General features: G+C 35.4%; 1 protein-coding gene across 1 annotated transcript; it reads right to left on the reverse strand.

The window, feature by feature from the left end:
* Positions 1 to 1995: 1995 nt before the first annotated feature.
* LOC128552453 (uncharacterized) lies at positions 1996 to 13770 on the reverse strand (the record flags this gene model as incomplete). The annotated part of the gene is made up of 11 exons (XM_053533493.1): positions 13676 to 13770; positions 12504 to 12633; positions 10391 to 10477; positions 9576 to 9764; positions 8865 to 8926; positions 8093 to 8192; positions 7341 to 7409; positions 5808 to 5941; positions 5166 to 5301; positions 3526 to 3633; positions 1996 to 3108 (listed from the first exon to the last, which is right to left on the reverse strand). Coding segments are annotated over exons 1-11 (2184 nt in total), but the record flags the coding sequence as incomplete, so codon positions are not given.
* Between the last annotated feature and the right edge of the window lie 258 nt (positions 13771 to 14028).

Here is a 14028-nt window from a genome sequence, read left to right on the forward strand (position 1 = left end):
TAACGTCTCTCAGTTTCTTGGCACTATGTATTCACTTATCCGAATTTATGTTTGTCCAAAATTCTGTATACTTCCTGATATTTTGCTAAATCATGGTCGATTTTTTGCATGTTAGGCAAGTATTTAAACTGAAAAGCATAAACAATCAGTGTAGGCAACAAACTGCCTCAAACAGTGTTGCTTCAGAAATGTGAAAGTAGGTCACTATGTCAACCTCCAGATCAAAGTTCATTTCGGTACAGAAAACTATGCCTGAGGTTCAAATTTGAAGGCTGTAGCTTGAGAAATGTGAAAGAAGGTCGCTAGGTCAAAATCAAGGTCAAATTTTATTTCGGAACACAAAACTATGCAAGTGGTCCAAATTTGAAGCCTGTACCTTCAGAAATGTGAAAGTAGGTCACTAGGTCAATCTCAAACCGTTTTACTATTCAGGGTCACTGTAACCTTGACCTTTGACATACAGACCTCAAAATCAATAGGGGTCATCTGCTGGTAATGACCAACCTCCCTATCAACATTCATGATCCTAGGCCTAAGCGTTTTTGAGTTATCGTCCGGAAACGGATTGGTCTACATTCCGACCGACCCACAGACCGACTGACCGACCTACCGACCGACATCTGCAAAACAATATACCCCTCCTTCTTCGAAGGGGGGCATAATAAGAGAAGTACAGATAAAGTGTATCAAAACACTATACAAGTACAGCCTAAGCAAAAAGGGGGCATAATTAATTAAATATTGGTGCAAGAGTTATGCATCTTGTATCATATGATGTAGGTGATGATGTGAAACAACTACTTCAAGTTTGAATCAAATGCATTTCATAATAACTGAGATATAGTGAAAATGCATCAAAATTAACTTTTAATTCTAAGTAAAAGAGGGCATAATTCATGAAAAATTGGTGCCAGAGTTATGCACCTTATGTAAAATGTTGTGGGTGATGATGTTGAACAAGTATTTTAAGTTTGAATCAAATCCATTCAGTAATAACAGAGATAAAGTGAAAGTGCATCAAAACTTTAACCTGAAATTCTTAGTAAAAAGGGGGAATAATTCATGAAAAATTGGTGCCAGAGTTATGCACCTTGTGTAATATGACATGGGTGATGATGTTTAACAACTATTTTAAGTTTGAATCAAATCCATTCAGTAATAACTGAGATAGAGTGAAAGTGCATCAAAACTTAACCTGAAATTCTAAGTAAAAAGGGGAATAATTCATAAAATATTTGTGCCAGAGTTATGCATCTTGTGTCATATGATGTGGGTGATGATGTTAAACAAGTATTTTAAGTTTGAATCAAATCCATTCTGTAATAACAGTGGTAGGGTGAAAGTGCATCAAAACTTTAACCTGAAATTCTAAGTAAAAAGGGGGAATAATTCATGAAAAATTGGTGCCAGAGTTATGCACCTTGTGTCATATGACGTGGGTGATGATGTTGAACAACAATTTTTTACGTTCGAATCATCTCCATTCAGTAATCATAATGACTGAGAAAGAGTGAAAGTGCATCAAAACTTTAACCTGAAATTGTAAGTAAAAAGGGGGAATAATTCATAAAAAAATTGTGCCAGAGTTATGCATCTTGTGTCATATGATGTGGGTGATGATGTTAATAAGTATTTTAAGTTTGAATCAAATTCATTCAGTAATAACAGAGATAGAGTGAAAGTGCATCAAAACTTTAACCTTAAAAACTTAGTGAAAAGGGGAGATAAATCATGAAATATTGGTGCCAGAGTTATGGTCCTTATGTCAGATGTGGGTGACGATGAGGAATAACTATTTCAAGTTTGAATCAAACCCATCAAGTAATTACAGAGATAAGTTGAAAAAAGAGAAAGTGTAAAAAAACCTTAACCAAAGTGGGGACGCGGAAAGACGCCGACGCCGGGTCGAGTAAGATAGCTCTCCTTATAGTTCGTATAGTCGAGCTAAAAACGTAAGTATGCAGGTAAATGCTAATTAATATCTACTTTCTATACCTTTTCATTTCCTTGTCTTTTCAAGACTGTACATTCCACATTAAATCTCCTCAGTCCATCTCCAGGCATTAAACTACCTTTATTTTCAATGTAGATAATTACATCCAACTCTCCAGCGCCATCATCTGTGGTTTCTACTTTATCTAAGACTGGCTGGCACGAAGAATCATTTCGTGGTATTTTATGCAAACCTGAATCAATCTGTATATCTGAACTACTTTCACCAAATTGTCTCTTTCTGGTGGAAACAGGTTTTACTTTAAAAGCTGTATTACTTAATTTATAAGGCAGCAAATTAGAGTCACTAGATTCATGTTTAGAGTTGACTGAGCAATTTTCCTTGCATGTGTCAAGTTCTGAAGTTGAAGTTACCTTTTTGCCATTGTTATTCACTTTCAAATTCATTTCATATCTCGAACCTAATACATTCTGTTTATCACAACATTCTGCCTTCCTACAAAACACAATGCTTCCATCTGGCTTTACATGCTTGTGTAAAGCTGATGTTTTTTTCGATATACATTCAACACTATCAGTTGTACAATTATTACTTTCTTGTTCAGTTCCAACTTGGATGTTACTGCTAATGTTACATTTTACCATTTCTGTTTTCAAAGATTCACAATTTGAAGTAGTTTTCGCAGTATTACTATTATTTAAAGTTTCTACTCCATCTGAACTTAAGCTCTTGGCACTACCTGTGTTTTTATGTCGACTTCTTGAATTATCAACTTTTACACTGTTCCCAATATAAACTGCACTTCTCATGTCAATAAGCAAATATTTATCACAGCTGCTTGGCCTTGACCTTTCACTTTCATTCAAACCTTTTAAATTTTCTACATTTCTTGTTACCATGGTTTCACTAATCATCTCATATACAGATATAGCCACTATTTTGCCTATGCAGCATGTCTGCGCATAGGGGCATGGAAAGTTCTCACCAATTTCTATTTTATCACAGTTACAAGCCTCTGTGCAAGTGTGACAGCAGACGGCCATTTTATCTCTATCACCATGGTAGCAGCAAATCACAGTGTCAATGCTGCCTGTATTATCACAAAGTACCGTCTGACCTGTTTTCTCGCAAACATTTAGGATACCAAGAAATACCTGAAGAAAAACTGGAACAATTTTATACCAACAGTAACACTGTATGCAACTCTTTTACTGGTAAATCATTTTATACCAACAGAACCAAAGTTATATTTTTAGATTTAATTATTTCTTTAATACCTGATAAGCATCTTAATTACATCAACATTGGTAAAACATGTGTTTTACATATTCTTACCAGTTAACCATTTTAAATTCATCACTGACAATACAAATGAGTTATGAACTTTGCAAGGTGCTTAACATCAAAACACACAGAGGATATTTGTTTGTTTCCATGTAAGACTGATATATTCTTTCACAACTGAACACCAGATGCAATATGTTCACGAGTGGCAAAGCCACAAGTGAAAAATGTAAGATATGGTTTTAAAGACTCTAGTGGTTCAATGAGTGATCCAAATTAATACCCACCTGCTGATCATTAGCTAATTGTCTAGAAAATTTCCACTCCATACTGTCACTTGAAACATCAGAGATGCTTTCTTTTATATCTACAATGGTTGAAAACTTTATTTTCACCTGAAAATACAAATTACTCTCAAAGTATGACTTCAACTATTGACACAACATAGTACTTTTCACACTTTTATCCATGTTTTAGTGGATGTTGTCCTTAATTTATAACTCTTTTGGTTGGATTTAACGTCGCACAGACACAAGATAGGTCATATGGCGACTTCCCAGCTTTAATGGTGGAGGAAGACCCCGGGTGCCCCTCCGTGCATTATTTCATCACGAGCTGGCACCCGGGTAGAACCACCGACCTTCAGTAAGCCAGCTGGATGGCTTCCTCACATGAAGAATTCAACGCCCCGAGTGAGGCTCAAATCCACATCGATGAGGGGCAAGTGATTTGAAGTCAGCGACCTTAACCACTCGGCTATGGAGCCCCCTTCAGCCACCTTAACCCGTACATCAAAAAAGTACTTTCCGTATAAGGTATCATGGAATTGAGTACTGTGCCATAGACCTTAAGGTATTGGACCTGTAATACAGTACCTTCTTTCTGAAGAGTATTCAATTCCTACCATAAACCTATCTTTACTGCAATTTTCAGGGGGGTATAGGTTCAAGTCCCACTGGTACCCCAAAATTATTTTTTTTCCATATTTTCCTTTTTTCTAATAAGTTTTTACTTCTTTCAAGACTTGTTATGGATGTATTGAGGAAAAGTGGAAAATTTTCATTTTTTAAGCAATTTCTTGCTGTTTAAAGTGAATTTACCTCTGAATCAGGAGGGGTAGAGATAGACATCTTTAAAAATACTGCGTAACATGCAGTAAAAGTTCTCTATTTTGCCTTCATTCTTTAGATTACACATTGTGGAAGAAATGCAGGTAGGTTTTATTTCTGCCCAAAGGTTATTTTTGAATGAAGTGAACAAAATTCTAAACAGACCCACAGGATTCAACCTTAATTTTTCAATGTAGGAGTTAGAATTCTGTCTCATTAAATCTGTTAACTTGAGGCACCCTAGAAAAAATGATATTTACAGTTTTATTTTGTGTTTTATAATTGTTTAACAACAGTTTGATGTTTCTTTTATCAAAATTAATGCTGTAATGAATTCTCTGCAAACATTTTAGATAGTGGCCATCACACTGAAATTTGTCTCTACTTTAGCTTGAGGAAATACCATAAATTATACAAAAATTACAACAAATGGCACGGTAAAAGTTGTTTAAAATTTGCAACACTGTGCGAAACACGGTCAACTTTAAGAATATACCAAGCAAATGCCATTTTTTAAACATTACTATTACATACCTTAAACTGACAAACAAAATTAAAACTGATGCAAATACGACAGTACTCCTTGTTTTCAAATAGTCATGCTAAATGTTTCATGTTGGCTGGCAGGTGTTGCAATATCCTTCTTTGCTGATAGTTAACTATAGTAAACCAGTGAAAGAAAATGTGCCCTGTACCAGACTACAGACGTTCCTCCTAGTGACCACAAGGAGAGAAGAAACATTTTCATACCTTAAACAGTTGGTATGTGTTCATAACAAATGCCAGGAAGTTAAAATGAACAAGTAAAGCATGTGTACCTTATCAGCCCTCAGAAGTGGACAACTGTGTGGTACATTTAGGAATTCATCAATGAGCATCCTCTGTGAAGTTTTCCTGTTTCCAGCAGTAAAGTTTGCATGTCCAATCACCACTGAAAATATTCTCTCTGTACACCTACAACAACATCAAAACTCTCATTCTGAATCAAATATCAACCCTAAAACATAACAGAGGCAAATTTCTTACGAATACATTGTTGCTGTTAGAAGAAGAAAAAATCTCTGCAAATAAAGTGAGCAACTGCTATTTTTCCTTAAACTGTTATTAAACATAGACAATGCAATATTTTTATTATCAGAAATATATTGCATGGTAATGTATTGACAAGACATTCAGTAAAACCTAGAATACTCTGTGCCAACTTATCCAGTCTATGGCAAACAAAAACTGTATGTCATTCAGTTTAATGACTTTTTCTTCCGGAATATCCATATCTAGTATCCATAATACTGAAAATAGTGCCAAGGGTAAATAACTCCCATCCTTTGAGATCCACGATACAATAATGCCAAAAAAGACAATTCAACAAAAGGCATTGCTACAAGATTTACCTTATTTTAGCTCTGGTGGTGGAAAACAAATATTAATTTGCTCCCAACTATATATAAATGAAATTTTACCTTTCAACAAGGATATCCAGGAACTGCCTCCTGAGAACCTGTCTCAGTGCAAACATGAAATCTAGCTGATTCTGTGATTGGCCAGTTAAGTACAGCAACTTCTGTAAAACCTGGCTTAACTTTACTGGACTAACCTGAAAATTGTGAATAACTTGTCTAAATATATTATATGAAAGACATGCTAAAGTCCAATAAAATTTCTTCATGAATCAAAATATTTCACAGAGTTTTTAAAAGATTCTGTCTTAGTCTATGGACTGAAGTATAGAGCTAAAGTAAGGTCACATATGCTTAGAATAATTATGTCAGCTAGGCCATGTCAAACTATATTTTTGTATGTGCTCTGTGTGATGATTTTAAAATATGCACCTGTCAGCATTTTCTGCTCAAAATTTGGGGTACAATTAAGCTTTCATGTTAACCTTTGTACAAACTTTTAAGGAATTTATCAACTTGATTGAATGGTCCAAAGATTATACAAGTTTAAATTGTACAAAAAAACCAGGATATATATGTTAGTGTTGGGTTTAATGCCGTTTTTCAACAGTGTTTCACTCATGTAGCGGTGGGTAGTTAACCTAACCAGTGTTCCTGGTTTCTGTACCAGTACAAACCTGTTCTCCGCTAGTAACTGCCAACTTCCCCATATGAATCAGAGGTTGAGGACGATTGACTATAGACACTATGTTGTTTATCAAATCGTCATGGAGAACATATGCCCCGCACGAGGATCGAACTCACAACCCCTTGATCCTTAGACCAACGCTCTACCTACTGAGCTGAGTGAGACAACGGCCAATTCTAATGCTTCTTTTTAGTAACTTCTCCATTCTTACTGTAAAACACTTTTCCCGAAATAAATAGTGATCAAAACTTGATTTCTCCAAAAATAATTTAACAATACACCCAATGATATGCCATAAACTTCCATGAGAATACCTTTGAAGGGTTATAAATTCACTCAAAATCTCGATCTGTAAATCTTTAAAACTAAAATCCATATTTCTATGTCAAAATATGAGCTAAATGGAAAATATAGCTTAGACCAGGTGCCATAACCTTTAACCAAAATCAAAATAAAACAGGATTCTCATGCTAAGAAAGTTTTCAGAAAGAGAGAGACTGACTGATATTGCCATAATACTGTGTTATTGTTTTTTTTTCTTCAAAAATATCACTTTTGACAACACTGACTAATTAATTCATAACTGCAATGAAAGCTTCAAGCTTATTTGAATCACACTCAAGTCTGCTTCCTTAAAAAGCAAGCACTGATGTCAAATGAGAAAGTGTGACAGTGAACTCAGAAGGGCTCTAAACGAGCCCTTGGTTGAGCGACCAACTCCATAACCCCTAACCACTGCTCCCCTTTTCAGTTTCAATGAGTATCATAGCATTACACTTGAAAACTGAAGTAAATATTTTGTCGTACAAAATACCCATAGTTCTTTTTCATAAAAAGGCTTCAAATCACAAAATAGAAAATGTTAAATTTAAGACATAGACCTGTGATGTGAACAAGATCTGAAATACCTGCTGAACAATTTCGTCTATACACTGTACTTTGGTCAGCATACAGCAATACACACTAACTCTGGGATACTGAAATTATATACATGTTATACATGAACATGAAGCTATTCTATAAATGGCTAAATCTGAGATTTTTCAAATGCAGAGACATTATAATTCATTCTCATACAGCTATACATATTTGCTCTGGGATATTTCTAAAGAATAAGCTGGCCATGATGCCCCTATATTGGTCATCTGACTCAAATGAGTAAATAATTTCTACAAACTTGGTAGATAACCCTATAGCTAGGGTCAATGCCTTGAGGTTTTAGACAATGATTTTCTTACATAAGTCTGTGTATGTCCATGTGAGACAAGTGTCCCCTGTTGCCAGGACAAATTTTATGCAAGGGGCATGGTTTGAACAAACTCAGTAGAGGACCATGAGACAATGTTAGGTACTAAATATCTAAGCTCTGGGTCTTGCAGCTTCATAGAAGATTGATTTTTGAAGTTTTTTTATATAAACAGGTGACCCCCAAAGCAGAGCAAATGTTTATTCCAGAGGCATGTTTTGAACAAAACTTGGTAGATGACCACTACACAATGCTACATCCCAACCGTTTTGCACTTCGATAAAATATTGTGTACATCCACTGTATGACTTATCATGTACTTTTTACACATTGTCAAAAACAGGAAGGAATAAAATATGTTTAAATCAAATCAAATATTAACCAATGATCACAAATGCAAGTATTAAATATTACCTGTTTAGAAGTAGTGTAGTGTGCATTTTGTACAAGAACTGTCATCCCCACCTTCAGCATGGAGAACTTGTGTACAGCAGGCACTGGACCAACAAACAACCTGAATACAAATTGATAATCTAAGAAAGTCCACAAACAAATATAATATGAAACACTGTACATTTTGATTCCCCACTCAACAACATAAAATGAAAACAAATCAAGATTAAAAAACACAGCTGTTTGTCTTTTTTTTTTTTCAAATATTTGAATTAATTTTACAATGCTTTTTCCACTGAATTACAAAATATTAAGGTAGTATAAGCACAGTAAGACTTTTCCATTTCTTCAAGACATTTTAAATTATTCTCCCACTTCTACATTACACAGCCTTAATCCTATTTTTACAAGGAATATTGTATTAAGTGCATGTCTCATAAGATCTTCATATGCAATGTAATAAATATTTAAAGTTTTTCCTTAGGTTGCCATGGCAACAAGAATTTTTCATGGATGACCTAGATTTAAAGGACTTTGAAAGAGGCTATGATGGAGGAAGATGCCTCTGAAGTTTTGTTGAAATTGGTTTATTGGTTACCAGGAAATTTCTTTAAAGAAGTTGTTGAAAACAAACAGACATCGGATGGTCCAACGATGGACGGCTGATTTGGGAGGCAATGGACATCCAAAATTCCTAGCACATTCTCAAGTCAGCTAAAAACTGTAGATCACAATCAAGGTTTTGAACCCACAACAGTAAGGGTCAAGTGATTGTTTACAGGCATGCTCCTACCTTACAGTGCTATCAAGTTCAAACACACCCAGGCCTTGATCCAAAACTGCTGTCACCTTTCCCTACAAAATATAATCCTAACTCAACTCAGCATTTATTAATGAATACATGTGTATTAAGCCACAAGTTTCAAGTTTTATCCTAAATTTATACATGTGTATCCAGTAAGAGGCTAAAAATATTAAACCCTTACCCTGCTAAATTTCTATAATGAACTTGTCCATCTTTCAATTTGGACAGTACCATTAACTGTTAAAAGGGGTGCTTACCAAAAAGATACTCAGACTGAATGGCGAAAAGTGCAGATTTTGATCAGACTGCATGGATGTGCAGACTGATCATGATCTACACTGGTCGCAGAGGCAGAATTAATCGTGGTTAGCATGATAAGGGTTAAACCACTCTATTCTTTGATGCTAAAATTGATTAATAAAGATTAAAAGAAATATCTTGCATAATGTGAACATTTTCTATTCCTTTTTCATCTTCTTTTCTACTTGAAGTGATTGCCCAAATCTCTTTTACAGACTTGTTTAAATACTGAAAAGTGAGTTGCTCACGCAATACAAACTAGTGAGTTGTAGCCTTGATACAGACTTTAGTGAGTTACACACTTGATACCAACTGGTGAATTTCAGACGCATTACAAAACTAACAGACAGCCTTGAAAGTTTGATTCTAAAAGATGATATTGTTGATTATAATTTATACCTGGTAGGAGAATAAACTGTCAATTACTGGGTCCTGTCTGTGAACACTGGATATTTGTTCTACAACACCTTGTAAGCCATACTGTTTCAACATTTCAGATTCTGTCATAAATCTCATGTCAACATCATCTGGCAGAAGCAGCTTACTACTACTTGTCACTGTAAACACCCTCTGTCGTGTACTACTGCCCTGAAATTCATTTTTATAAAAGTTTGACACTGAAAATGGCCTAATATGTCTAATATTGCAATGGGTACAGTTGTAAAGTTTAAATAGGGAAAACAGGAACAAACATTGTAGAGTTTTACTTGGACTCAGTGTTCTTATATTTTCTGGTCCTTTGGGATCATGAAGTCTATTCAATTGTACCAACTACTGTAATAGTATTTTCCTTAAGCCGGCACTAGGGGGCAATGAGAGGTGTTGCACATTTCATTACCTTTCATGAACAGGCTCATTTAAAGCTATTATTTTGTTTGCTTTCATTCTATACTTCCAATGGATCTTCTTACAGACTTTATTAAGAAGATACCATTTTAAAAAGTTTTTTGGCAAAAATAATCAATTAAGATTAATATATTCTTTCTTCTTAAGAAGGAAATTAGGACAATATTTAAAGAAAATAATTTTTTAATGATATTTGAAATAAATTTTGTGTGTATTATCATTTTTACACGTTCTATCAACAAGAAAATAGTGTTTTGATATGTGCTCATGCAAACTTACTCAAGTACATCCCCTATGCCCACCCCCACACCCCAACAAAGGTGTGCCATGCCGATATTTGTGATACTGACTGATATAAACCACAATACCTTCTGAAGGGTTGTGGGTCTCAGGTCTGTTAGTATAAACTCCTTGTAAGGTGTCAGTTCCAGCTGCCAATGCAGAAATTCTTTTCTCTGAAAGAATAAACTTGAATGCATCACTATTACCATAGCACTAGCTGATATGTATAAATCGTAGGTGACTTTTTTGTCATCCAATGTGTAACTGACTGCCCTGTTAGATCATCACACGATTCCAGCAACTTACGTGTAGACTTTAGAAAGCATTCAGTCCAGTAGTTTCTTAGAAACCTGCTTACATACAAAACATCTGTAATGCAGAAGCCAACATTAATGAAAAGGAGACAGCAATAGCTTTACTTTCAAATACAAGAGCTAAACACATATTAGAAAACTTTCCCCCCAAAATAAAAAAAAACTTTGTCCAGAGACCAGTCTAAAATAGCCCAAAAGTATGAATCTAGTTACCTCCCATGTTCTGTACAAAAAAAAATCTAAATCATCGTATAATAATCTCAATTGCATAACCTTGGTAGACTATTATGTATTTCATAGTAAATTTAAAGGTTTTAAAGTTTTCTTGTATTCTCAGGCCTTTGACCCAGATTAAGAATATCTGAATGTATACAAATGAAAATAAAGCTACACAGCTATATATAAATGTGCTATAATAATTAAAAACAAGGCAGTCTGAAGGACAGCTAAATCCCCCGCCACTGCTATGGATAGTGAAAGGGTAAACCTTTGATTTTAGCTGTGACCTTGACCTTGAACTGACATGGCTGACTCATAAATTCTGCACAACGTCTTGATGAGGTGATCATTTGACCCAAGTTTCATGAAAATCCTTCAAGGGGTTTAGGAGATACAGAGCTGAAACCTTTGACCTTCAGTTGTGACCTTGACCTTGAGTTGACTTGGCTGACTCATGAGTTCTTGATGAGGTGATCATTTGACCAAAGTTTGATGAAAATCCTTCAAGGGGTTTAGGAGATACAGAGTGGACACAAAATGGAAGGCTCAAACCTTCGACCCTTAGTTGTGACCTTGACCTTGAGCTGGCATGGTTGACTCATAATTTCTGCACATCGTTCTGATGAGGTAATCATTTTACCCAAGTTTTATAAAATTCCTTCAAGGGGTTTAGCGGACACGAAATGGAAGGCTCAAACCTTTGACCTTCAGTTGTGACCTTGACCTTGAGCCAACATGGCTGACTCATAAGTTCTGCACATCGCCTTGATGAGGTGATCGTTTGACCCAAGTTTGATGAAAATCCTTCAAGGAGTTTAGGAGATGTAGAGCGGACACAAAATGGAAGGCTCAAACCTTTGACCCTAAGTTGTGACCTTGACCTTGAGCCGACAAGGCTGACTCATGTGTTCTGCACATCGTCTTGATGAGGTGATCATTTGACCAAAGTTTTATAAAATTCCTTCAAGGTGTTTATGAGATATAGAACGGACACAAAATGGCAAGCTCAAACCTTTGACCTTGAGTTGTGACCTTGACCTTGAACCGACAAGGCTGACTCATGGGTTCTGCACATTGTCTTGATGAGGTGATCATTTGACCCAAGTTTCATGAAAATCCTTCAAGGGGTTTAGGAGATATGGACCGGACACGATATTGTTACTGACGGAAGGACATACGGAAGGACGGACGGAAGGACGGACGGATGGAAGGACGGACGGAAGGACGGAAGGACAGACGCAGACCATTCCTATAATCCCTCCGCCACAGCGGGGGATTAAAAAAAAATATATGGAAGTCGGTCATAACATGTAAATTATTATACCAATATTCAGACATGATATTTATGCTGATAACTAAATTAAGATTAAGTAATTAGCTGTACTAATCAATCAGTTTTCTCCATTAATCCTTTTATAATAAGATTTTATCCTGTCTGAGTCCTGGCCTCTCCCATTCTGGTAAGTCCTTGGGCAAGGCATTTAATCAGGAATGCATCAGTTAACCCAGCTGTAAATGGGTAGAAGCAAATTGCTGAGGATAAGGTATACAAGTTATCTACTTTAACTGTTCTTAAACTGACACTACTCGAAAGATCTACAGGACTTATGTCAATTGTTTGACAGAGCAACGGTAAACGTACATTTGGAAGATTATTATTGCTCACCTTAATAATAACATCAACATTTGGAATAAACTTGACCATGAAAATATGGTTATCTTTAATCCTAACCACTTCACTCACACATGTAACCTTCCCACAGACACTGACCGAACACTCCGCCCCTTCTCTGCATCTGAAAATAATATCTTGTATAAAATTGTGCTTGGAAGCTTTCTAGACTGAAATGCATAAGAACTGGACAGAACTCTGAACTAACCAAAAAGTCAATATCTATTAATATGCATTATCAACATAATTACCTAGGTAATCAATACACGTTGGTAAGAAATAATTTAAAAGAAGAAGATAACAACCAACAAGAGCTGTCAGTGGATAGCGCGCTTGACTATTCTCAGTGCTTGATAGTATAATATAAGCTATGAGTAAAACTTTAACATTACAATAAGCATATTCTAAGTTGAAAAGGGGCCATAATTCAGTCAAAATGCTTGATAGAGCTGCCTCCCCCTTTTTACAGACTGGGGTTATGATGGTAAACAAGTATGCAAAATATGAAAGCAATATCTCAATGGACTTTGAAAATATTTGGGGTGGTACACAAACTTTAACATTTATTCTAAGTCAAAAAGGGGCCATAATTCAGTCAAAATGCTTGATAGAGTTGCCTCCTCCTTTTAACAGACTGAGGTCATGATGGTAAACAAGTATGCAAAATATGAAAGCAATATCTCAATGGACTTTGAAAATATTTGGGGTGGTACACAAACTTTAACATTTGTGTGACGCTCACGCTGACGCCGGGGCGAGTAGGATAGCTCCCCTATTCTTCGAATAGTCGAGCTAAAACTTAAAACAAGCATAATTATGTAATTACAATTTAGCTACAGAGGTTATATGAAATGTCTAATTTCCATCACCTATATAATATTGAAACTTTATGAGAAGTTAAATATCTTACAAAACAAATTTCAAAACAAAAAATTGGTCATTTTCCAGTTAAAGAGATCTTACAAATAAATGCTGAAAAATGTTCATGCCAAACAAACCAGGTTTTACATTTCAGCAAAGTAAGACTGGTTAAGAACACAAGAATATGAACAGCATGAAAACTGAACACTGCAATCTGTCAAACTGAGCCTACTGAACACATAAAATCTATCCGAAATGAAATGCGTATATGAAGGACTTTAAAAACATTTAGTAGAAATCTGTACCTTCCATTTAAAATTCCAATGGCTGTTTCAGCACTGACCACAGAAAAAAATGACATTCTGTTCAAAGTTCGGCTTTGTGGTAACTTTTATGTCACATCTCTTGAGTCTGCAAACAAATAAATACTGTGACACCATTTAATTTCATTAGTATAAATTCTGTGGTTTTCCACTAAATGGCTGTTTGGTTTGTGCAAATTTTATTTGTTTTCAAACATCAGAAATGAAATTAATGCGGATATCACTTGTTTGTTGGTATATAATTTCTATGAATGACATGACAATCTTATCCGTCTCCCAGCTCTGACAGCCATCCTTTTTGCTGAATCAAAAGAATTTAAAAAGTAAGTTGCAGA

The sequence above is a fragment of the Mercenaria mercenaria genome, unplaced genomic scaffold (genome assembly GCF_021730395.1).
Source record: "Mercenaria mercenaria strain notata unplaced genomic scaffold, MADL_Memer_1 contig_2814, whole genome shotgun sequence".
Lineage (NCBI taxonomy): Eukaryota > Metazoa > Mollusca > Bivalvia > Venerida > Veneridae > Mercenaria > Mercenaria mercenaria.